The sequence below is a fragment of the Chlorocebus sabaeus genome, chromosome 2, assembly GCF_047675955.1.
Source record: "Chlorocebus sabaeus isolate Y175 chromosome 2, mChlSab1.0.hap1, whole genome shotgun sequence".
In the NCBI taxonomy this organism is placed as follows: domain Eukaryota; kingdom Metazoa; phylum Chordata; class Mammalia; order Primates; family Cercopithecidae; genus Chlorocebus; species Chlorocebus sabaeus.
The window spans coordinates 55,332,864-55,358,870 of NC_132905.1; the positions used below are offsets into that span (position 1 = coordinate 55,332,864).

Sequence of the window (26,007 nt, forward strand, 5' to 3'; positions counted from 1 at the left end):
GTCCTCAGGAAAATACCATCCACTGGCAAATTGGTGCTGACACTCACAACCGATGCCTGTGAGGGGAAGGAAAATTTTGTCCGCTACCTGGAGCATGTCCAGGCTGTCATCACGGTCAACGCGACCAGGAGAGGAGACCTGAACATCAACATGACTTCCCCTATGGGCACCAAGTCCATTTTGCTGAGCCGGCGTCCGAGGGATGACGACTCCAAGGTGGGCTTTGACAAGTGGCCTTTCATGACCACCCACACGTGGGGGGAAGATGCTCGAGGCACCTGGACCCTGGAGCTGGGGTTTGTCGGCAGTGCCCCGCAGAAGGGGGTGCTGAAGGAGTGGACCCTGATGCTGCATGGCACTCAGAGCGCCCCGTACATCGACCAGGTGGTGCGGGATTACCAGTCCAAGCTGGCCATGTCCAAGAAAGAGGAGCTGGAGGAAGAGCTGGACGAAGCCGTGGAGAGAAGCCTGAAAAGCATCCTTAGCAAGAACTAGCGCTGCACATCCGCCTTCCCCGCCGCCCTCCCTCCCTGGCTCCGCCTCTGTCCTCGCTCCACGTTTCAGGCAGGCACCTAGCAATTCCATCACCCATACAGGGAATTCCATCTTCTTAATCCGAAGCTTCGCTCACTGTCAATGATTATTTTCATTACAATGGAAACAATCTTTTTTACTCTATGCCCCAAATATAGCGTTCCCAACAACATCCATGTCCTATGTGTGACTCTAAATTCTTTATTTCTGTCATTCAAATGGGTGATATCCTGAAACAAAAACAAAAACAAAAACAAAAAACAAAAAAATGGGACAGCTTTCCCCTCAATTTTTTTTTTTTTTAATTTCTGAGAAGAGAAAAGAACCCATTTTAAAAGCCACATACAGTGACTCCAAGAACGATTGTCCGAGGTCTCAAATGAGGGGCTGTTATGTAACAAGAAAATCAAAGCTGAGGCCAGAGGGTAAGCACCACATCTCTGAAAGCACAGAAGACACAGTGCTTTAAATCCTTTGGGGAGCGATGTTTTGAATTTAGTGAGATTTGCCAGGGGTGTAGATGAAGGTGGTGTGATTCAAAAGATGTCATTCATAGAGAGCTCTAGTTACTGCATGGGGAAAGAGATCCAGGAAGCATGAGGGCTGGATATTTTACTACCAACGCCAAGATAATTCACTCTACTCAGCCAGCATGGCGAATATAAAACCTACAGAGCGTGGCTGTGCGCTCACCAGCTGCTGCTCTGAGTTATGTTAAAATCCGCCAGAGCAGCCCAAATTTTTCTCAGTTTGTATAGAGTTCATCCCAGCCCCAATTTTCTGGGGCTCCTCACATCCAAAAGAGAAGAAAAATTAAGACAAGCCTGGCAACACATCTGGTGAAGAGTAGTTTACTAGCTTTTCAAACAAGAATGTCCCTTTTCCTAAGTCACTTCGAGGTTTCTTAATCTGATCTGAGTGAGAGGCGAGAGGAGTATTTTTTTTTTTTACAGCTTTATACACATAGACGTGGGCTTTGATTTCCAAATAATATAATAGAAGAGAAATCTCATACTCCCCCACAGTTTGATGTCATTAATGTGCTGGGGAAAAGGCCTCTGTCCTGGAAGAGTCATGGGAGGTTAAAGGGGCACGTTTGAAGATATGAGCACTATCTTCACATAGTTCTCCAGTTGTATGGAGCCTCTTCTGCCAAGAGAGGACCATGCAATTCATCCCAGAGGAACCTGAGGCCTGAAGGAGGCGAGAGAAGACCTCTGTTAGGAAAGCACACAGTTACCTTCTCGGCAACTAAGCAATCCATGAGATCATTTAACATGTAACCCAAAGGTTACGGTCAATCCCAAAAGTGACCACTTTATTCCCAACCAGACATTACTAGACTAGACCTCGGGTCACTTTGTTTACCTACTCAGAGATTGGCTTCTCATCCCCAGTCCCAGTGCACACCCATTCCCAAGAAATGCTTTGTCTCCAGCCTCTCCAGGTACCATCTCCCTTCCTGTGCGAGCACAGAGCTTAGCCTGGAGCACCTCTCCTTCAAGCCAGCAACACAGAGCACTAGGTTCAATTCCCTGAGGGTGGCCACTTTAAGAGAGAAACCTGAAAACCCCATTTGCTTTCTTTTCTCCCATATTGGCATGGATTTCTGTCTTCTCTAACACCTTGTGACCTTCTCTATATCATGCTTTAAAGTGTAATAATATGATTTTTTAAACGAAATTTATTACTTGTTGCAAAGGTCTTTTTAAACCAGTTTAGATTTCAAGAAAAAATAAATGGAAATCATTGGAAATTCATTTCACATTAATGGTCTGAAAATAAACCAAAGGACATTATGTGTGCATGTGTGTATAAGTGCACACAGAAATATATATACATATGTAGACTATATACATGTGTGTATATATGTGTATATATACATACACTTGTATAAATGTATATACACATATACCTATAATGTGTGTATGTGTATTTATTGAAGAAACAGATACCATATTCATCTCTAAAATAATATTCAGAGAATATCAAGATGATTCTGGCTGATGAAAAAGGCCAGTGGAAATTCAGGTGAAAATATTCATCGATTCCCATTGCATCACCTCTGTAATTTTGCAGCTCTCTGTATAAACATTAAATGTCTTATATAGCAGCAAAAATATAAAATAGTTGTCCATATTTTCACAGGTGTGGTGTAATTTATAAAATTAGAAAGCAACATATCAGCTTCTTAAGAGAAATGGCAAGTTTTGATATGAGTATACAATATATAAAAATATATATAGTGCTATATATAAATATTTGGTCTCTATTTCATTTTTTGCATCAGTATTAACACTAAAATATGTCTCACTAGTGATGTTTTTATGATATCCCTGATCCTAACTCAAGAGACAGTTATTTATAGTCATTTATTTTAAAAAATGAAAATAAGTGAATAATGATTAATTAGGTTAACATTGTTGCTCCCTGTGACAAAATTTTATAGGTAAATTTCAAAAGACATGTTGTAAATTAGGAGGCTCAACAATAAAACATTACCTTCCAGAAATTATGTCAGATGTGCTATATCATACATGAAAATACTTTCATCCATTCTAGGGACAGATAATTTAAAAATTGCCAAAGAGAGATCTAAAGAGCCTGCTTTAATAAGTATGCATAAAAGACATAATTAGCATATAAATCATACACAAATTATGATGTACAGCAGTATTTTTCAAACTCTAGTTACATCCATTAATGGGTTGTAAAATCAATTTAGGAACTCAGTTTTTAATAAAATAGAATAACTTAGAATACAGTAGGAGAGAAGAAAATCATAGGATAGAATAGAACAGAATAGAATAGAATAATCATGCATAATAAGGATAAGTATTGTTTCCTGAAATATTTGTTTCAGATTTGTGTGTGCACACGTGTGTGTGTCTGAGTGTGTGTACTGGATCACAGTGTAAAATACATTTTTCATTGTGGGTGATGGTCAAAAATCTTTTAGAAACACTATTCTAAAATATATTAATCAGGCTAGACTAAGTTATGCTGTAGTAACAGACAGTCTCAAAATCTCAGTGGTTTAATACAACAAAGGTTTACTTATCATCCACACAAATTCCAGTGAAGGTTCAGGTGACTCCCCAAGGCCACAGACCTCCATGCAGTGACTCAGGATCCAGGCTGATTCACCTTATGGTTTGTAATCCTAACACAAGGCTGCTATAATCACATGCAGAAGAGAACCCAAGGAGGACATTCATCCACTCCTCGATGTTTAGCCTGAGGAGACACATGCATCACTTCTGCCCATTGCCCACTGACCACTATTGGACAATAGCCCTGGCTAAATGCAAAGCAACAACTAAGGGAATATTTGGTGAGCATTAGAGTTTCTACCACAGAGAGTGCTTCACATTCCCTTAAAACACGTTCTTTTTTTTTTTTTTTTTTTTTTTGAGACAGAGTCTTGCTCTGTCACCCAGGCTGGAGTGCAGTGGTGCGATCTTGGCTCACTGCAAGCTCTGCCTCCCGGGTTCACGCCATTCTCCTGCCTCAGCCTCCCCAGTAGCTGGGACTACAGGTGCCTGCCACCACACCCAGCTAATTTTTTGTGTTTTTAGTAGAGACGGGGTTTCACTGTGTTAGCCAGGATGGTCTCGATCTCCTGACCTCGTGATCCACCCACCTCGGCCTCCCAAAGTGCTGGGATTACAGGCGTGAGTCACCACACCAGGCCAAAACATGTTCTTAAGAACCAATTTAGCATGGCAATCACTCTTCATGGATGGTACCATGAACATTATTACAAACTGGCTGTACCTTACCCTGTGAGGCTGAAGACTGTTCTAGAAAAAGATCTTAATAATTATTCATAAAATATTAATATACTATTTATCAAAGTTCATTATAAAAACAATTTATAATTCAGTCCTCTGATATAAAACTTAAATTATTAAAATCTTATTAGCTGGGCATGGTGGCATGTGCCTGTATACCAGCTACTCAGGAGGCTGAGGTGGGAGGATAGCTTCAGCTTGGGAGGTGGAAGCTGCAGTGAGCCATGATCACACCACTGCACTCCAACCTAGGTGACAGAGCAAGACACTGTCCCAAAAATAAATAAATAAATAAACAGAGTCTATTACTGAAAATAGATATTGGCGGATATAAGGTCCAAGGTTTGATCTTGTGATCCTGAGACACTCCCTTTCAACACTTAGGTTTAAAGATTGATTTTCAAAAGATTAAGTTTAAAAAATGATACAAAAAATTCCGATAGAGTTACTACTCTACATCTTCATTACTATCACTTCTAAGTTAATGCACGGTTTTCATGTGATCGGCGCATTTGCTTGGAGTGAGTATATGAAAACCATACAGTGTAAGACCTTCAGGACACATAGTATTTTATAGTTAGAGAAAGAAGTGCTGACTTAGGGGAAATGGTGATCTCACAGCTAACGTGTTTAGATGCAAAGAGTCTAATTGGGTAGTAATTTCTAAAAAGCAAAATGCAAAGATAAAGGACAGTGGTTGTGGAAGAGAGTTAGGGGTCCTTAAAACTCTGGCAGTGTGAAATGCCAGAGACCGAATGTCTCCTAGGCTAATGTAGGGGGTTCAGTTGTGGCCAGCTGGGTGGTTCTCTGTCTCCAAAGAATGAGTCAAGAGGGTGGGAGGATGGAGGGCACTTAGCACATGGGAGCTTAGACTAAACGAGAGTTAGGGTGACCAAAGCTGGAAGACAGTGTCTGGCAGCATTCAGGGTAGGGAAACATGAAGCCTGACAAAAGGGTGAATTCCTGTCCCTGAAGAGCTGAAGTCTATTGAAGGATACAGGCCAATGCATTGGCAGAGCCACCCCCAGAGAGAGTGCATTAAAACAGCACCACTTGGCAATGGTCGCATTGCAGGCTCACCCACAGCCTCTTCATGCCTTATTCAGCTTCCTAAGAATATTAACACGAGCATAAACAATACAAGCAACTAGATCTACAGAAAACAACATGCCCTCTTCGCATTGTAAATTGATCAGCTAGTACTTGAGTTTTTTCATTAGTCTCTTGTGCATTTAGTTGAACCCTTTCCTTGGCTTCAGAAAACCCTGATCAAATTTGGTTTCAGATTTATAAGGGACCTGGAATCAAAGCCTGAGAAGCTGTGGTAAATTCTCCAAGCCAATGTCCAGGCTTAATGTTTCTCTTAGAACTGAGAGTCGGGTTTGTGAACCTGGGAATAGAATGATCTCAGGTGAGGAATGCACTCGGCCTAAAAAGATGAAGATTCTGTGTTGCCAAATTTTTAATGCTCACCCATGCATCGTTTGGGGTGGGATGGGGTGGGAAGGCAACTAGAAATCTCAGCTCACAGAGTTTCAGGTGCCAGAAGAGCCAAATGAGACTGGCAATTCCTTAGGCCTAATGTCACTGTTACTGATTTCCACCCAAGAGGCTTCGGGCCAACCTGCCCTCTCCATCCCAAGACGGGGTGTGCCACCTCACAAAACCCTCAAAGGTGTCCCTCTGCATCCAAGATGACATCCCATGAGCTACTCAAACTGGATGGAGGGAAAAAGCTAAAATGTATCTTTTTCTTTTCTGACACCATGTCCCAGGACCACTGATGGGCCACAGGTGACAGGCAAACTCCTGGTCACAAGGATGCAAGCGTGAAGGTAAAGGGGCAGGTATGGTGAGGGCACCAGCCCAGTGGAGTCATTGACCAGGAATGTATCTTCTGATAAAATAAGTTTCAACTCAAAAACTCTGTTGGTTTGAATACAACATAAGTCAGCGTGGCTTTTTATGTTGCTTGCTTGCTTTTATCTATGCCTCAGAAAATGGAGTCAGGTGTTATACCAATCAAGATACCAATCATCAATGTGCCAAATGCCATGTGAGTTTTGGGGTGACATCATTCATCAGCAGCGTCCTAACCACAAATCTATGTTAGAAACATTTTAGGATAAACTTGAAGATTTTTTTTTGTTTATTTTTTGGGATTTTTTTTGGTTTTTTGTTTGTTTGTTTTTTGAGACAAAGTCTCGCTCTGTCGCCTAGGCTGGAGTGCAGTGGCATGATCTCAGCTCACTGCAACCTCCGCCTCCCAGGTTCAAACGACTCTCCTGCCTCAGCCTCCCCCTGGGATTACAGGCATGTGCAACCATGCCTCGCTAATTTTTTAAATATTTTTAGTAGAGATGGGGTTTCACCATGTTGACTAGGCTGGTGTCGAACTCCTGACCTCAGGTAATCCACTTGCTTCAGCCTCCCAAAGTGCTGGGACTACAGGCGTGAGCCACCATGCCCGGCCAGATCTTTCTTATAATATAAGCTTCAAGTCAAGGAGAGAACTAAATGGAATTTCCCAACATGAAGGTGGAAGGAAGAGGCAGGTACCAGCGCCCGGTTAGAAGTGTCTTCTGAGATGTTAACTGAATTTTGCGGCAGACTCTGTTGGTGCCTCCTCCGTATCAGGGAGTCTGTAAACTATAGCCAAACCCAGCACGCGGCCTGCTTTTGTAAATACAATTTTGTTAGCGACAACTGTGCTTGTTTGCTGTTGTATTGTCTGTGGCTGATTTGTAGTTACAGCAGAGGCTGTGTGGCCTACAATCTGGCCCTTTACAGAAAAGGTTTGCCAACCTCTGCCCTCTATCTCCTTAACCCACCTAAAGGTCATCTGTAGACAGTTTCCAGGCATGCAAAGGCCATTCTGTCTCTCTGCCTAACTGCAGAGATGTGCCAGACCTCGTGTGAAGCAGGCCAGAGCTGCTAGGGCATCAGTGCCCCGGGGCCACCCTCTCCTGAGGAGAAATGGGATGGAGAGCTGGTGGATGGATAGCTCAGCTTCCTCACCTCCTGCCTGGGACAATTTGAAGTTATTCTACCCACTCTCTTGAAGGGTCCTCAGTGGGATGGAGCCCCAGCTGCCCACAGTGGTGGCCAGCTCATTCATGCTCCCTGCGTGGACACGTCCATTCCCCATCTCATGCCGCCTCCTTCTCCAGTCAGGAGACAGAAACCACACCAGTGGTTTTAACAGAGAGAATTTAATACAAAGCACCATACAATTAGTCTAATGAATTGTTACCTAGTCAATTCAAAAAGCAAACACAAGTATCACATGGACCAAAAAATCCAACATTTGTGGGAGCTGGGAGCTCAGACAATGAAGATGCCTTCCTGGCCCAGGCAGGATCCTAAAGCATCCGTGGCACCCCAGCCTGCCTCACCCACCCACAGTGCCCGGAGGTGGAGCACAAGTGCACATGTTAGGACCTGAAAGATGGTGAGTTAGACCTGGCAGAGTGAAGCCAGAGGAAACTCAGGTGGAGGTCTGTAGTGGTCCCGATATACAAATCAGTCATCTGACCTGGGTGCAGATGCATGAGGGCAAAAGACTAGAGAAACCACCCAGCAGCTGGTTCACGCCAAGGTTTCCCTCGGGACCACTGGCACTCTCTCACAGAAACCCATGCAGATATTTTCTCATAAAACCAACGCTTACAGGCCTTAGGGAGAAGCCCAGCAGGTGGTATGGGGCTGGTTATGGAATACAAGTGCCTAGTGGGTCACTTCTTGTCAGCAGAACTTCAAGAAGCAGCTAGCTACCACCTAAGGGGAGAGGTTGGAATTAATACAACTTGAAAGTCTCAGAGGTGGGAGTGTGCTGGGAGCCAGACCAAGGAGGGGCATCAGCAGGCTAGTGCAGGTATCTCTGCAGAGACTGCGATGAGGCTGGTCCTGCAAATGCTGGGAAACTGCAGAACTGGATTCAGCTGCTGCTACAGGAAGGAACTGCCACTACCAGGGTGAAGAAGCTGTCTCAGTCCGTTTGTAACAGAATGTCATAGACTGGGTACCTTATAAACAATACAAATTTATTTCTCACTGTTCTGGAGGCTGGGAGATCCAAGATCAAGGTGCCAACAAGTTCAGTGTCTGGCAAAGGCCCACTTCCTCATTCATATATGGCACCTCCTCACTCTGAACTCACATGCTAGAAGGGATGAGGGGGTCTCTGGGGTCTCTTTCATAAGGGCACTAATCTGGTTCATGAGGGCTCTGCCCTATGACCTAGTCTCCCAAAGGCCCCACTTCCTAATACCTTCACCTTGGGGTAAGGGCTTCAACATATGAATTTGCAGGGGACATAAACATTCAGACCATAGAAGGATTGCTGGGGTGGTGTGGACAAGAGCAGAAAGCAAACAAAAGGGAGTGAGTGCCTTTTCCCTCCTCAAGACTTTCAGTCTTCGCGCAGCTCCCCTCTAACAGCACCTCCCAGGGAGCAGCTGGCTAAGCAGGACCTGACTGCAGAGTCCCAGCCCCAGCACCACTGGGTAGAGAGGGGCAGGTTTGAAGCAAGAGACAGGAGCTTACTACCCTTCCTGCAACACCACCCTACCAAACCGCCTGCACCCAAGACCTTTCTCAGGGTCTGCTTTGGGGGCAACCCAACTTAATCCAAACCTCCTTATCTGTTGATACCAAACCTTATTAATTAGCAGTTATCTTTGGGATCTTTGGGGTTACAAGCAAAGAAAACCAACTCTAACTAATGGAAACAAGTAAGCAGTATGTCAGAAACATGCGGCGTAGCCCTCCGGCCTGAAGAACCAGCCAACACCATCCCAGAAAAAAAAGACAGTGATTGGAACAAGGCTGGGGACCCAGAAACACAGCAAGGATTGGCAGGTGACCTTGCCAGAACACCCCCGCCAGGGGGCAAGTGCCAGCACTTGCAGCCTGGGCTACACTAGACTCAGATTTCTAATTTCATTGAGGGTGAATCTGATTGGGCTGGTCTGGGTCACTGGCCCACCCTGAGGCCAGAGGAAGGCAGAAGATCTTGATACATTAGGGCTGTATCCAGTGTGGGAGGAGCGGCTACTCAATACAAAATCAGGGCTGTGGCCTGAGGGACGGGGAGGTGGGAGTGGCAGATGTTAATCTGCTGTCTTAAGTTGGGTCCTCCCAGAAGACAACCCTGAGACAAGGAGTGAAGGGCAAGTCATTTATGTGAAAGGAAGCATCTATACATTGAGGAGAAGGAAAGTGAGACAGGAAAAGGAGGCCAATACCGGAGGCACTGATAAGTGCATTTCTTCATATGCATTTGAGGCTCAAACTCACTTGGGAGCTCCAAGAGACTACATAGAATATGCCTAAAAGTTACCCTAACAGCGGAGTGAGAGGGCTGGGGAGAGAGAGACCTGCTCCTCCAGGTCCTGTCCACCCTTGATTGAGGGCTGCTCCCGGGAGCATGAACTCCCCAGGACAACCAATCCGCCCAGTGTATGGACCAAGCATGTGCCTGTGGCCACATGAAACCCTAAAGCAGAGTCACATGTGCCTGCCATGAGAAGCTTGAGTGCAGTCACGAACCGGAACAGGGAGAGTTGGGGGATCTGGCGAGACACCCCGGGTGGCGGATACAACAGCAGTGATGGGTCCCTGACTCAAGTGCTGGGAAGATGAGTGGGACAGGGGCTACCACGCAGCTGCTGTACGGAGCAGGCAGCTCTGAGAGAGTCTTGCTCCCAACAGACCCGAAGCTGCCTCAGGGAAGAGGAAATGGAGACCCTGCCATGGATGCTGTCAGGAGGCCTGCTCTGACTCCGCGTTACTAACAAGAAATTCTTTACGAAACCAAAGATTTCGTGTGTGTTTCAGAGACCCTGGAGAGAGAGAAAGCCCAGAAATGAACCCATTCTGCAGCTCTACAGGAGAAAACAGAACCAGACTGGGACAGTAGAGTGTCAAGAAAATGAGCAAGTGAGTCACATCCCTGGGACCCTTGCACCTCCAGAGCCCAAGTAGGCCCCAACGTGTGCACTGCTGCCAGCCCCATATTTCACAGCACGGGCTCAACCTTCAGGCTGAGGTGCATCTGCCAGGAAATGGTGCTTACCTGGTCCCTGCCTCCCACCCTCACCTCACCTCCTTCCATTGTCCCCCTGCAGTCCCCTTTGCATCTCCTTGAATAGGCCAAGTTCACTTCTGCCCCAGGGCCTTTACACTTGCAGCTCTCTCTGCCTGAAATGCTTTACTCTCCACTCTGTATGTGATGCCCCGTGTTGTCATTCAGGTCCCACGTCACCCCTTCACAGGGTCTTCCCTTACCACCCAATCCAAAGACCCCCCGTCATTCTAGCAGGTCACACTAGTTGAGTCCCTTCGTGGTACAGTCTCTGACTTTCTCTTCGCTACCTGCTTGCATGGCATTTCCTTCCTCCCCCACTAGAATTATCACATCTGTGAGAGCAGGTCCATGTCCACATCCCACTCTTCCTTGTTGTCTTGCAGTGACCAGGACCATGCCTGGCACAGAACAGATCCCAAACCATTTTTCTTGACTGATTGAACATAATATAAAAATGACCTTTCTTTCCAAAGCAATACCCCCTGCCTTTTAAAATAATATGAACTGAACACATAGTTCAGAAAATAAAAAGACCCAAGGAGGAAAAGAAAGACTCTGCAGTGACTGTTAAAGCTAAGGACAATAGACACGCAGGCGCAAAGCCCAGTACATCCTGGGCTCCAGCTAATGGTTTCCATCATTCTCCCTTAAGCTTTTAAGTTATAAATATTTCAAAACTCAGTGGAATGGGTTTCCCATTCATCTTTTAGAAAAAACAACAAAAGCCTAATTCTTTCTTGAAATCCAAACCTCAAATGAATTTGGAACAAGATTGTTTAAAGCTTTAAATAGAAAGGAAAGGTGACTCCATTTAGTATTCAATTATTTGTAACCAAGAAATAACAGAATGTAATTTGTGACTCTGTCAATTTCCTCTAATAATGTGTAGTTGTCTTACCAGATGCTTTTTGTAGGCCGATACTACAACCCATTTAAACAATTTAAACACATTTACTCAGTTCACTTAATGTACTTTGGAGAAGCTACACAGGGAGGAGAATTTTTTAAATTGGCGTATTTTTGGACTGTGAGTAGAAAGATAGATACTGGAGGGCAACATAGAAATTTGTGTAAAGATTCTGGTTTTGAGTAATTTCTGTGTTTTAGTATGTGACACAGTAAGTACCTGTGTGCGTGTGTGTGTGCACACGCAAGAACATGCACACTCACATGGCTACTGCTATATTATGTTAACTGAGAGCACTGATAAGTCTGAAAAATCGCCCCTTAATGGCACAGCACACTGTCAGGCACATAGTACATGTTCAATAAATGCTTGCTGGACTAATTAACTCATTTCTAAACAAGGAACTTACACAGTGACACTTGACTTTGCTTCTTGAAACCTGACCTGGGATTGTAATCTCTGAGTGAGAAAATTTTAAGAATCTCATACCAAGTACATTTGGTACACATATGGTGGCAGATGACATTGGTACCCTGCCTATGACCCCTCGACCCTTAGTACTTCCATGTATTTCCAGACCTGACTTCCTAATGCCAGCACCTAGACATCTTTGCCTGACAGCTTTCTTGGCCCCCAGAGAGCACACCTCCCACTGACTGTATTAATACCCCAGCTCCCTCACCCCTCAGGGAGGCTGACTCTGAGGCACGTGATCTACGCCGTCTCCCAGAGCTCCTCAGTGGCCCCTGGTGTAAGCTGATTTGGTAACGTGCACCTTATTGGTTCACTTCTCTTCCCTGCCTTCTCCACTGTCCTATTTGTGCATCCTAAATTCATATTCCAATGAAACTTCACATTCTCTGCTTTGGGATCAGCTTCTGGGGGAATCCACGCTAACAGAGATGCCTTTAATAATTTCATCTCTAGGAAAACACTCATCCACATAAGCATGCATTTGTGCTTGAAGTGGAATGAAGATGAATCGATGTCATCAACCAGCATGTTTCTGTGTGAAATCCAGAAAATCCAGCATCCAGACTCAGATGCTATCTGAGTCTCTAATGAGACTTATGAACCAGGATGAAGAGCATGTCTCTTTCCTAAATGAGGATGGTGTGGTGGCCATTCAACAGAGCATCCTTGTCCTCATGAAGCTGACCCACCTACATTCCCAAGGTCCCTATTAATTAGACAAAGGATGTGCAAGCAAAGAAAACATTTTAATGAAGGCTTCATTGGCAATGCCAGATGGGTCAACTATGGTCTAATCCAAACAGAAACCCTCACCCTTTTATCATTTGCTCTAAAATATCAAAGCATTACCCCTACAGTGGCCCCAAAGACATTTTCTCCCATTAAGCCTGGGCATTTTAAGAGCTCTTCTCTCCTGATTTCTTCTTGTCTGACTTTGTCTTTCCAATCATGGTCTCCACGATCACAGCAGTTTCTTCATATGTCTGAATGCTCTCTGTGGAAATCTTCTCGATAGATTCCACCACTTCTACTGTCTTATAGGCCAGAGCCCTGGGAGGGCCTTTTTCTGGCAGGCTTCTGCCCCTAGTCCCAAGCCCCTCGGCTCCATCCTGATCAGCCACAGGCTTTGGAGGCTGGGGTATAGACGGTTCCTCTGCACCGGGTGTGACCACCGGACAGGGTCTCCCAAACCCCTCATCCTGCTCCTCACCCTCATGTTTCTCCTCAGGGACTTCCAGCTCTTTGCCATCTGGCTCAATCTCCTTGTCTGTAGGCCGCTGGTCAATTGGCTGTCCATCTTCTTTCTCCAGCAGACCCACCTGCCCATTCTCTAAAGGGGGCTTAGGTGACTCAGGAAAGGGCTCCAACTGGCCATCATAAAGCACAGAGTCTTCCGCGATGGAAACAGCCACCCCACCTTTAGCTGTGACGGGGGAGACACAGAACCTAGGGTCCACATAATTGGCATCCCCTGTGACCACCACGTGCCGCTCTTTGGTGTAGAGCTCAGTGGGGGTCTCAGGCTCTTTGGGGCTTCTCACTTTCTCCTTGACCATCCTGTATACTTTCCCAAAGCTTTTGCTTATCTGCCCTCCGTCTGGCACATCCTCTGGAGCCCCTTCTTGTGTCAGGGGACTTACTTCTTTACTTTCTGATTCAAACTTAGATTCACTTTCCTCTTTAAGTACCACCTGTACCAGCTTTGTGTCTTCCAAACCTTTTAATGGTGCATCTTCCAGAGCTCCGTTGGTTTTGTCTTTTGCTATAATCTCCTTTCTCCTTGGAACATTCTTGGGGAGGCCTTTTTGTCTTGGTTTTGCTGCTGTTATATCCTGCAGAGCCCTGGTAAGATCTGGAGAAACACACAGGCAGAAATTCAAGTATAATTGTTATTGAGAGGGAAAAAAACCATGCTGGTTGGACAACAGGCTAACTCTCTTGGAAACAAATGCTTTTTGTACTAGGGTGGGGCTTCCTTCATCTGGAGCAGAAGCAATGGAAGAAAGGCCTTGGCTTTGCTGCTCCATGGCCCAGGCTGAGGTACAGCTGGGCGACTCTGGACAAGTCACTGGATGCCTTTGGGCTTTCAGAGGGAAGGTGCTCCCTGTTCTGACACCCACAGTTCACCACCACATCAGGCAGAACCTACCAAGGCACTCAAGGCCATTGTCCTGACACTCAGTGGGAGCCCTAGCCCCTGTTCCCACTGCAGCCCCACTGAGCTCGCAGCAGACACTTGGATCCATGGAAGCCCATTCCTCAAAGTTATTCTCTCCTCTGACTTCCTCAAAAGAGAAACGACAGAGCTACCTGGGGGCTTCTGACATGCTCAGATGGCCTTGGGTCTGGGAATGGAACCCGTCCACGGTGGATCTACCTCATTCCATATTTAGCTCAAGCTAAATAAATGCCACCCAGCTGCGATCAGCCTCCCCTTCCTCCCAGGCCAAGAGAGGAAGCGATGCTATGAAATTCAGAAATGACAGGAATCCCCTGCCCCAAGTCCACCCTCCTGCTTCCGGACTAGCTGAAAGGAAAAACTAAAAGTTGGAGAAGACACACAAAACTCTCACCCGGTATAATTTATGAGGCTTCCCGGCTCCACCCACACAGTGAATTTTGAACTTTTTTAGCCCAAAAGTCATCCTCTGCATCCCTTCCCACTGGTAACCACAGGACAAGACAGACCAAGCACCGACATCAAGCACGGCTGATGAGAGAGCGAGCCAGGTGAGCCGGCAACAGCAGATGTGGGTCACAAAGCCACAGGTACAGGGGATGCAGAGAGGGACAGGGCACAGGAAAACTGCTGGGAGCTGGTATGCGAGGAGGAGGTGCTTACAGGACTGCACAGAATCTCAGGGCCCGGTGCCAGAAAAACTCACAAGACCCCTTAATCCAAATTATTAAGAATTTAGAACAGCATTAGCAGAGCATTCAGCCAAGCTAGGACCCTTCTGAGAGCAAGCCCCCAGGCAGGGTTGCGCACCTGCAGACCTGGCCCTGGGCATCCGGCTGCAGGGCCACTCCCCTTCCAACCACGTTGACTCTGGAATGCCACTTCCATAAAGCCCTCTGAGCTGTCTGGAAATAAGGATTTCAAGGCCCTATATGCATGAGCATCCATAGTATCACCTTCTCTTTTCTTCCCAAATGCTGGGCTTGTTCAGAACTGGGAGATTTCAATGTGAGGTGAGGTCTCACAGACCAAATGTTGAAGGCAGATGCCACATTTACCAGCCAAGCTGTTTCTGCCTGGTTTGAGGGAGGGGAGAATGAGCGATGACTGAGCAGCTACTCTGCACTGGACATCGTGTTACACGCATTGGCACAAACCCATTGATTCAATGTGGGGAGGCGGTGGGATACGATCTGGTGTTCACTTACTGCCGAGGGGAGGGAGCAAGAAGTGAATATTAAGTTGTACTTTTCGCCCAATTAAATGCTTTGTGTTGCAAAAATTATTGCTGTCAAACCATAAAACAAATATGAAAACACAAAATAAATGCCTCACGTTAGGGATGGCATGCCCAAGGTAGCCTAGCCCCTCGGTCGATTTTTCTCCTTATGAACTTCTCAGCTCAATCACTTAGCAAGCCATAGAGGGCAGAGGGTAGGAAGGAGTCCTCCCTCACATAAAAGCATTTAATTTCCAGATGGATCTGAAGCAAGCATGAATGTTAAAGTCAGGAAGAGAGCTGCTTGATTGTTTTCAAGACAGAAAAAAACAGAGGCCCAGGATTGGGGAGCGTTACCTTTCCCACCGGATCCAGTGCTGAGAGAGACTCCATGGCTCTGGGTGAACAGGGGAATGGGAGTTTCAATGAAGGCAGAGCTCAGCCTGTCAGAAGGAACCAGAAAAAACAAGCCAAACAGATGGTCAGGGGCAAGAGCGACTCTCACTAATGTTGAGCAAAAATGAAAAAAAAAAGCTTTCTCTAGACCAAATTGCTCACAAATTAGATACCGTTTTAAACGGACAGCTATATACACATTTACACACTGGATGAGGACATAAAGGAAATAATCATTTCTTTGAGCTCAAGAGTCATAAACTGTGAAACATACCTATAAAAAATTATAAAGTAGGGATTGCTTATAACCTAAAAACGCCACTTCTCCATGAGACAGTGCCTTTTTGATGTTTTTGCCATTTTGTTTGTTTGCCTTTTGATTTGCCTTTTTGATTTTTTTAATTAAGAGTGGCCAACTCAGGCTGAAGTATTCAGGGCAAATGGTATGATATCTCCAACTTAAGAGATATATATATATACACACACACACACATCATATATAAATAGAGAAAAATGATAAAAGCAATTGAAAAAAATATAAACAACTGGTGAATTTGGAGTATTCAGGAGTTCCTTGTTCTATTCTTGCAACATTTCTATCAGTTTAAAATTAGACCAAAATCAGAACTTATAGATAAATAAAACAGGTATCCAGTCAGCTTTCTGTGAAGCCCTGTCCCAAAACAAAAATGTTTACGAAGTCATTGAAATGCCAATTCTAGACTTATTCTTGCAGATGTGTGCATAAAGTGTTCACTGTGACATAAATATCATGTGGAATCATGCCAGATACACTGAACAGCACTGGAGAAAGAAAAATAAAATCCTGCTTCTCCTGCCAGGCATTCGTCTGCGCACAGCCAAGACAGAGCACCCAGGGCGAAGGGAGGAGCTGCTCCTGGTGGGGACCTCAGTTGTGGAGGGCTTCTCTTTTCATTCAATTGAAACCCAGGAATTTAGCAAGGCTGGAGTGAAGAATCACAAATTAATTCCCAGCCTGTTCTCCGGGAAAATCACTGTAGCTATGAACACGGACATAGCTGGAGAGAAAGAGAGAATTTCCCAGCTGTCTTAAAGTGAGTAGGGATCGAGTCACTGCTCCATTATGGAGGAGACCAGACAGCCACATGGTGACAGCCACGGACTGACCCAGCAAGGCACTAAGAATCGTGAGGATGGCAGCAGGAGCACCACCACCACCTCTGAGTGCCCTTGAGTGCTAGGCTCTGTGCCAGGTAGCTCACCTGCAGCACCTCATTAAATACTCCTGGGCATCCCACCTGCTGGGACACTTATGTCTCCAGAGGCCTATGAGCAAAACGCTGGCTTCTCAGCGAGGCCTTTTCTGACCACCCTACTTAAAATTGCAAGCATTCTCCCATCACCCCTATCGCCACCGCCCTCCTCCCTGCTAGAACTTCCTCCTCGGCACTGGCGGTACCTTCATCCTCTGTCTCCCCAATTAGTTTTCCAGCACCCACGGGGTCAGGAATTGTTGTGTTTCCTTCCCTGCCACATGCCCACTTTCCTAGAACTGTGCCTGGCACATAATAGACACTCAACAAAGAGTTGTGCAAGGAATAAGTGGCCCGGATGGGGAGGGCACACTCTCACCTGTTGCCTTCAATCTCGATGATACGATGATACCGGTCCAGCTCATTCTTCAGGGTTTGCTGGGCGACCGCCAGCTGCCGGCAGTCGTAAGAAGACTTCTCCAGGACCCGCTCTGTCTCCTCAATCTCCTTGCGCAATGTCTCAATCTGCTCATTATAAAGCTGAATCTCATCGTCATAACACTCATGGGCACTTTTAATAGCTTGTTCCAGAGTTGTTGTCTGCAGGCAAGGACACACTGTAAGAAAATGTATCCCCCTCTCCCCCTAAGAGACAGACCTCACGAGGAAAAGGAACCTGGACTCAGTGAATGTTTTATTTTGTTTGTGTGTTTCTCTGCCCATTACAGATTAGCAATGAATCACTTTGGAATCCTTAAGCTAAAAAACAAAGTGAAAACTGAGCTCCTGTGTCCTTACACTTTTTTTTTTTTTTTTTTTTTTTTTTTTTTTTTTTTTTTTTTGATAGAGGATCTCACTTTGTCACCAGGCTGGAATGCAGGGATGCGGTCATGGCTCACTGCATCCTCCACCTCCCAGGCTAAAGTGATCCTTCCACCTCAGCCTCCTGAGTAGCTGTGACTATGAGCAAGCACCAACACACTGGGCTAAATTTTTTTGTTGTTGTTCTGGTAGAGATAGGGTCCCGCTTTATTGCCGAGGCTGGTTTCAAACTCCTGGCTTCCTCCTCCCGCCTCAGCCTCCCAAAGTGCTGGAATTACAGGCATGAGCCACTGCACCCAGCCCTTCTTGCACTAATATCAGCACCCTCTGCAATGAACCCATAAGGAGGCCCACCCCAAAGGCAGTCTGAAGACAAACCTAGAAAATAAAACAAAACCTAGGCCAGGTGGCTCACACCTGTAGGTAAAATAAAATGAAACCTAGGCCAGGTGGCTCACACCTGTAATCCTAGAACTTTGGGAGGCTGAGGCCAGCAGATCACTTGAGGTCAGGAGTTTGAGACCAACCTGGTCAACATAGTGAAACCCTGTCTCTACCAAAAATACAAAAATTAGCCAGGTGTGGTGGCACACACCATAATCTCAGCTACTTGGGAGGCTGAGGCAGGAGAATCACTTGAACCTGAGAGGTGGAGGCTGCAGTGAGCCAAGACCACACCACTGCACTCCAGTCTGGGCAACAGAGTGAGACCCTGTCTAAAAGGAAAAAAAAAAAAAAAAAAAAAAAAAAAACAAAAAAACCTGCTATCCATGGAATAATAATTCAAATAAAGTACATTCTTCAGACTTCAATGAATTAGTATAAATCCAATAGCCAAAAAATAAGGAAAAAGAAGAGCATACTGAATAGATAAGACGCTACTTTTATTGAAATACTGAGTGGGAGAAAAGTTTCCTTGTTCTCATTCAGTCGCTACGGTGCTTTGATTTTCTGCCGAGTTTGGATCGGCAGAGTTACATTTATGTTTTGGTACCTAAGGTGTGTGTGTGCACATTTGTGTACACATAAAATAATGTCAGAGAAATACATTAATCAGAGCAAATAAAAATTAAGGCAGGAAAATAGAAAGAGATAGTTTTATATTCAGTGTAAGAGCTTGTGATAATACATAAAGACCCATAAATGCTCAGTTGTGTGCCACATAACAGTACTGCAGTCAACAATGGACTGCATATAAGATGGTGGTCCCATAAGAGTATAATGGAGCTGGACAATTCCTGTCGCCTAGTGACAACCGCAACCATCCTAGGGCCATGGAGCCACACGTTCACTCACGTGTCTGTGGGGACGCCGGCGTAAACAGACTGTGCTGCCAGTTGCATAAAAAACTTCTAGCACATGCAATTATGTACAACACATAATACTTGACAATAATAATAAACAACTAAGTTACTGGTTTATGTATTTACAATACTACCCTCTTTCTCATTATTTTGGCGCATAGTCCTACATATAACGAGGTGTTTCTGGTAAGACAGTGACGCCACATTACCCCAGCCGCAGCCTCCTGCAGCTCACATTTCCCACATCTCTTGATTGCAATATTTTCTCTCGTGCTTAAGTGTTATTACAAGAGTCAAGAAGCTTTAAAAAACGTTTAAAGTTTATAAAATAGAGACCGAGGTAGTCATGACTCTTTTCCAATCTCATTCTTGAGTAGGAAAGAATTTGACATGCATGGTCCTCAAAAACAAAACAAACAAAACCACACTTCTACCTAGCGCAGCCCTTCTGGACTCAGTGTGCACTGGAGCCACCTGAGGGTGCTAAGAGCCTGGCTCAGCAGGGATGGGGAACTGGAGACTCCGCCTTGCTCACCAGCACCCACGTGATGTTGATGCTGCCGGGCCACGGGCCACACTTTGAGTCACGAGGGGTGAGACATGCATCTATAGTCAACTTCAGGCATGTCCACAACAGGCATTTCCTACATCCAGACCTAAATGTACCTACTGGACACCTGGAAGATGATCATTGCCGTCAAAACCCAATTCTTCACTTTATACACTTTATGCCCTTGGATCATGAAATTCCTTAAGTCAAAATGTAGCTTTCAAAGGTGTTTGGCAAGATGGCTGGGTGTGGCGGCTCACACCTGTAATCCCAGCACTTTGGGAGGCCAAGGCGGGCAGATCACTTGAGGTCAGGAGTTCAAGACCAGCCTGGTCAACATGGTGAAATCCCATCTCTACTAAAACTACAAAAATTAGCCAGGCGTGGTGGCCAGTGCCTGTAATCCCAGCTACTCAGGAGGCTGAGGTACGAGAATCGCTTGAACCCGGGAGGTGGAGGTTGCAGGGAGCCGAGATCGTGCCACTGTACTGCACTCCAGACTGGTTAACAGAACAAGACTCTGTCTAAAAAAAAAAAAAGCAGGTGTTCAGCCATAGATCTGTTGCATCAGGAGGGAGGAGGAAGGGAAGAAAAGGTACACGTGCTAAGCACTTTGGGAGATGTCTGTCCAGTCCACATTATCCCTGCGTCTGATGTCAGCCCCACCCATCCCCAGGCAGAGTAGAAACAAAGTGACCCCACTCTCCTGTGCCGAGTTACAGGACCAGGGGTGGGCCTGACCCAGGCTGGCCTGTCACACGCCTTCTCTCCCAGGAATCTGGAAAGGGATCTCAGAAATCGCAGAGTTTGGTGGCAGGTTCCAGACTACAGGGACACATGAACAGGTCTGAGGCTGCCGCTCTGGAATGGTGAGCTTTCATATGCATGGCAAAGCTGAGAAAGGTAATTATTTGGAGAGGAAGAGAAATGAGGCCAAAAGGCAAAGACAAACAGAAATTAGGCCGCCGTGGCAAGAGAAGGAAGAGGAGGAAAAGGAGACAGATAGCAGCAGCCTCAGCTCCCAGTTCCTGGTTCCTAATTCCTGATGCACACCTCCTCTCAGATTTCATGCCCTGCCTTTTATACCCTGCTCCTTCGGGGAAAAAAAAAAAAAAAGTACCTTTCCAGTGCAGAAACCTGGCAGACAGCACCTTAACTGAGAGATCAGAGTTAATGTCACCTGTATGAGGACCCATCCACAAGATGAAATACTCAGGACACAGTGTCACTCCATGGAGGTCTTGCCAAGAATGCAGACCTTCCATCTAATCCTGAGAAAACATCAGGGAAACCCAAAAGGAGGGATGTGCCGCAAAGTCACTGGCCTGGGTTCTTCGAAAGCATCACGGTTATGAAAGACAGAGAAAGACTGGGGACCATCCCAGTCTGGGGGAGACAAGCAAGACATGACACCTAAATGTGAGTAGGCTCTAGACCAGGAAAAAACACGAGTGGAACAACTGGTGAGATTTTAGTGCAGTCTGTTAATAGGACAGGATCATTGTTAATTTCCAGGTTTTTATCATCGGCCTGTGGTTTTGAGGAAGCTGGATGAGGGGTATATATTGGAAACTACTGTGCTGTTTTTGCCACTTTTCAAAAATCTAAAATTACTTCTGAATAAAACAAGAGTCCCCTTCCTGTTTCAGCTAGTGTGATCCGGTTTCTGTTCCTCCCAAGAAATCTGGATTCAAACAGTCACATGTCATAGCAAATACAAGTCACACACACTAACGTCTGGTGCAGCCACATCTCACCCACACCAGAGTGTTTACACACTCTAGGAAACACCTCCAAGGAATATGGGGATTTAAAAGACCCCTTTGAGGCCCACAACTTGAAGCAGCATTGGAATTACATGGTGAGGGAAGTGTGAGGGGCTGCAGAGAACATAGAGGGGCCATGTGTTAGGGGATGGGGCAGGAGGGCTCAGGAGACAGACTATTCTCACTTCTATTTTTTGAGACAGGGTCTCACTCTATTGCCCAGGCTGGAGTACAGTGCTGCCATCAGGGCTCACTGAAGCCTCGATATCCTGGGCTCAAGTGATTCCCACACCTCTGTCTCCTTAGCAGCTGAGACCACAGGTGAATGCCACCATGCCCAGCTAATTTAAAAAAAAAAAAAAAAAAATGTGTAGAGACAAGGTCTAACTATGTTGCCTAGGCTGGTCTTGAACTTCTGGGCTGAAGTGATCCTCCCACCTTGGCCTCCCAAAGTACTGGGATTACAGGTGTGAGCCATAGCACCTATAATCTGTCACTTTTCGATGTTTGAAATCTTCCATAATAAAGAGTAAAAGAAAAAATTACATATGAAGAGAATGTACCCCAGACCACTGACCCAGGAGCTCTGGGGCGACCGTCCCCTTTGGGGGTGGGTTCCCCAGCCCAGAGCCGGGGTAGTGGCTGGTGCTGGTAAGTCCTAAGCTGGGCCAACTCACCAACCTCACAACCACCTTATCAGGGAGGGGCTGTCATTATTTCCACTTTACAGATGAGGAAACTGAGGCACACTGGCAAAGTGACTTGCCCATAAATACCACAGCAGGATTCGAATCTACCTGTACAACGTCTGAAACACCTCCCAGAACCAGGCCACCCCTACCCGGCACCTCAGCCTCCTCCCTGCTGCGGGCAAGCAATGTGCAAGCACACACACACGCACACATATGCACACACACGCACACATATGCACACACACACACACACACTCCAGGGCCTCTGCAAACTCCCCATTCCCACACAGCAACAGGCCAGCACCAGCCTGTTCTCTCTGAAGACATGGGAAAGTCAGTGTGAGCCATGCAGAGACCTCTCCTTGCAGGTTTTCACTTAGCAAAGTTTTGAACTGTAAATAGAATCACAAAGCATCACAAACTGGGAAATGAGAGACCAGAAAAGTCACCTATGATCTTTTTACCCTACAAGTGGAGTGTAATCTTTTTATATCTCATGAAGTGGTGACTGTTATTTTTGTGGTAGTGGTAGGGGGTGGATGGGTGAGATGTTTTCTCGAGTGTGCATTTGTGTTTGTTTGAAGAAGGCCGCATGTTTTAAAGGCTGGAGATTCTCTGCTGCAGCACTGTGGGAGGAGCTCCTGCCCTAGGCACCCCCACAGCCACCATCCCCCACGTGACCATGAGGCCCAGAGCCCTCCAACCCTGCACTGGTCGCAGATGCTCTACAGGATTCTGCTGAGTCCAGTGAAGTGATGACTTGGTTTATAAAACTGGACTGCTGTCTATATCAATATGGTTTTTATAGCTCCATAATTCAAACCTTTCATCAGAAGGAAAGGTGTTCAGGAAAACCAGTAAGAGCCCCTCTCAGAAGCTCAACAGGAAGGGAGATGCCTGTGACGACAGCCACCGTGGCACGGCATCCACTGCCACCCAGCACCAACCTGGTCAAGGAGAGTGAGGCACGGACCATCCTCTAGAAGGCCGCAGGCCAGCAGGGGAGGGGCGCCCAGGGCATCTCGGAGGGAGAAAGAGGCTTCCAGGAGGAGGCAGGACCGGTCCTGGGAACCGAGGAAGGAAGGGGACTTCCAGAAAGGAGAGAAGGAATGAGCAAAGGGGCAGGTCCCAGAAACTGCAGGAGGGGTCAGGAGACGAAGAGATGAGAGGTTGACCCACGGTTCCTCCAAGGGTGGAGCCATGTGGCAACTTGAACTTTATCTGGAGCCAGGTGACTGCTATTTCTGCCTGGACCGTTAGATTGCCTGGTTTGTATCTGTCTCCCCACTGGGCTGTGAGCTGCTGAGGGCAGGACACAGGCAGGAGCCTGACGCGAGCCCCATCTGGAGGGGCGAGCTCCCACCTCAGTCCTTGGGACCCCAGACAACTTTGGGTGCAAGGTCTTTTTTTTTTTTTTTTTAAAGGAAACGCGTTACACACTGTCTTACACAAACTAAACCACTAGATGGTGTTAAGTGACTTTAATGAGAAATGAGACATGGGCGGCTCCCACTTTGCAATTTTAAAAAGTGACTTTCTTTACTTCCCTGTCACAGAAATTCTCAGTCCATGCAATTTACGGAACTAGAATTACCTGTCCTTTCCTCTCCACCTGTCCGAAGTGCTTCCTCCAGGGCTCTTAGGGGTATATGTGCACTTATTTGAAGGAGAGGCTTCCAGCTCCAAGCCCAGGCACCGTTCTCCCATCCTCCGCCCAGCCTCTCCCAGACCCAGCCCGCAGAGCCAAGCGGAGGGCTTGTGAAAACAAGGCGCACCGGCCCGCCCCAGAGCTCCTGGGTCAATGGTCTGGGATGCCTGTGAATTTGCATGTCTGACAAGTTCCCAGGTGGTGCCGCCGCTGCTAGGACAGGGACCTCACCCTGAGGACCCCTGCAGTGGAGAGTTCGGGAAGCTTCGAACGCCCTAACCATAGGCGGAACCCGCTGCCAGGCCGTGGGGCTACCAGACGCTCTCCCTCGGCCCGCCCTCCACCGAGTTCCGGCCACAGTGCGGGCCCTGCCCAGAGGTGTGCGGTCAACATCTTCCTTCAGCTCTAGCTTAGGTGCTACATTAGGAAGCCACTAAAACCTTTAAAACCAGCAAAAACCCAGCCACAAACATTGGAAATGAGGCCCAAGCCTGGGACACAGGGGGACCGGGTGGAACATTCGCCCCCTCCCTGGGACCCGCCCCTACCCTGTGGTTCTCAGTGTGGCTCCTGGACCGGCAGCAGCACCATCCCCAGAACACCTGAACATGCAGCGTCCCGGGCAACTCCCCAGACCCACTGAGTCAGGAGCTCCTGGGCGCCTCAGCCACGTCTGGGTTTTCATCAGAGCTAAGGAGGCAGAATTTTGGCCCCCATGACCATTTCTCCTTGGTGCTACACCCTTGAATACGTTACATGGCAAAAAGGGACTTTGCAGATAGAATTAAGGTTCTTAATCAGTTACCCTTTTTTAAGGAAAGGAGTTTATTCAAAATTATCCCCAATCACAGGAGCCCTAAAAACAGAAGTCAGAGAAACGCATAAGTCCAACTCAATTAGATGAGACGCAGGAAGAGGGTTCAGAGTTCGCTGCCGGCTTTGAACATGGAGGGACCTGAAGCCAAGGAGCATGGGCAGCCCTGACACCCGCTCCTGGCCAGCAGCCAGAAAAGAAGGAGGGTCCTCACTCCTGCCAAGAACTTGAATGAGACTGGAAGCAAATTCTCCCCCAAGAGCCTCCGGACAAGGGCCCAGGCTGGCCAACATCCTTCTTTCTACCTTTTGAGACCCAGAGCAGAGAAACCGATAGGACCCGCCCAGACTTCCCACCTACACAACTGCGATGACACAGGTGCTGTTCCAAGCTCCTGTTAGTGGTGACTCATCAAGACAGCAACAGAAAACGGACACAGTCCTGTTTCATCAGCCCTATGCTACAGCTTGTTACTGAGCATAAGCACATCTGTCATTTTATATAAAACGATTCAGTAATATTTTGATAACTGTTTTAATATAGTTAGTTTCTTTTCTTTTTTTTTTTTTTTTTTTTTTTTGAGACGGAGTCTCACTCTGTTACCCAGGCTGGAGTGCAGTGGCTCAATCTCAGCTCACTGCAGCATCAACCTCCCCAGGCTCAGGCAATTCTCCCACCTCAGCCTCCTCAGTAGCTGGAACCACAAGCATGCACCACCACGCCCTGTGCCATCTAGGCTGGGGTCCTTCATCTTTCTCAGTATCTCTAGAGCAGTGGTTTTCAACTTTAACACCACCGCCCCAGGAAAAACCACATTTCTCATTGCAAGCCATACACATCAGATAGATGTGTGTGTGTGTATTTCAACATATCCATATGGATGTAGAGATAAAACGAGGGCTTCACAAAACAAATCCTCCCTTTGGCTTGCTGTACACTCTGTTTTTCTTATTATATTTTAGTCTAGCATTTTGTTGACTTCCTTTTACATGCCAATCAATTCTACTGAATTCGTTTTACATCCAAAAATGAGTTGTCACTAGTCGTTTGGAAAACACTGGTCTCTAGGACCATGACTGGGCTTGTATCCATATCCCTATTCACATACACAGCACACACACACACACACACACACACGACACACACACCACACACTTCACATATGCATCCCACATATATCACACATACCACACATATTACACACACACCCCACATACACAAACACATACAACCCTTATTCTATCCTGTCAGAGCCTCAGAAGAAACCACACACGCCCCAGTCACCAGGATGACGCACATGGTCCCTGAGCCAGGGTTTCTCAAGCAAGAAGGAATAGTTTTAAGGGCCTTACTTGGTTTCTCCTGCTGCGATCGTCAGCTCAGGGGACCACCACAGACCCGGGTTTGCTTTCCAGTAGCCCCTAAGAGCTGCTGCACTGTGAGTTTTGTGTGGTGCATGCTGGGATGGGAATTAGGATGTGAACTCCAAGGTCCCAAAATGAAATCCTGAGCAGACATGGGGGCACTGGAAATCAATAAAAAGCACAACGTCTAGTTGTGGCTTCACATTTTTTCCCATTTTGTG

At 46.5% G+C, this 26,007-nt stretch overlaps 2 protein-coding genes across 2 annotated transcripts in view; one reads left to right on the forward strand and one right to left on the reverse strand.

Moving 5' to 3' along the window:
• PCSK2 (proprotein convertase subtilisin/kexin type 2) overlaps positions 1-2,673 on the forward strand; it is a 254,461-nt gene extending 251,788 nt beyond the window's left edge. Inside the window, exon 12 of the mRNA XM_007960726.3 lies at positions 9-2,673. Coding sequence (XP_007958917.1) covers positions 9-495 — 487 coding nt within the window. The 3' untranslated portion in view covers positions 496-2,673. The remainder of the gene's footprint in view (positions 1-8) is intronic.
• A 9,818-nt stretch (positions 2,674-12,491) lies between these two features.
• Positions 12,492-26,007, reverse strand: part of BFSP1 (beaded filament structural protein 1) — a 38,193-nt gene continuing 24,677 nt past the window's right edge. Inside the window, exons 6-8 of the mRNA XM_007960779.3 lie at positions 17,206-17,426; positions 15,553-15,638; positions 12,492-13,649 (exon numbers count right to left, since the gene is read on the reverse strand). Of these exons, the coding sequence (XP_007958970.3) occupies positions 12,694-13,649; positions 15,553-15,638; positions 17,206-17,426 (1,263 nt within the window). The 3' untranslated portion in view covers positions 12,492-12,693. The remainder of the gene's footprint in view (positions 13,650-15,552; positions 15,639-17,205; positions 17,427-26,007) is intronic.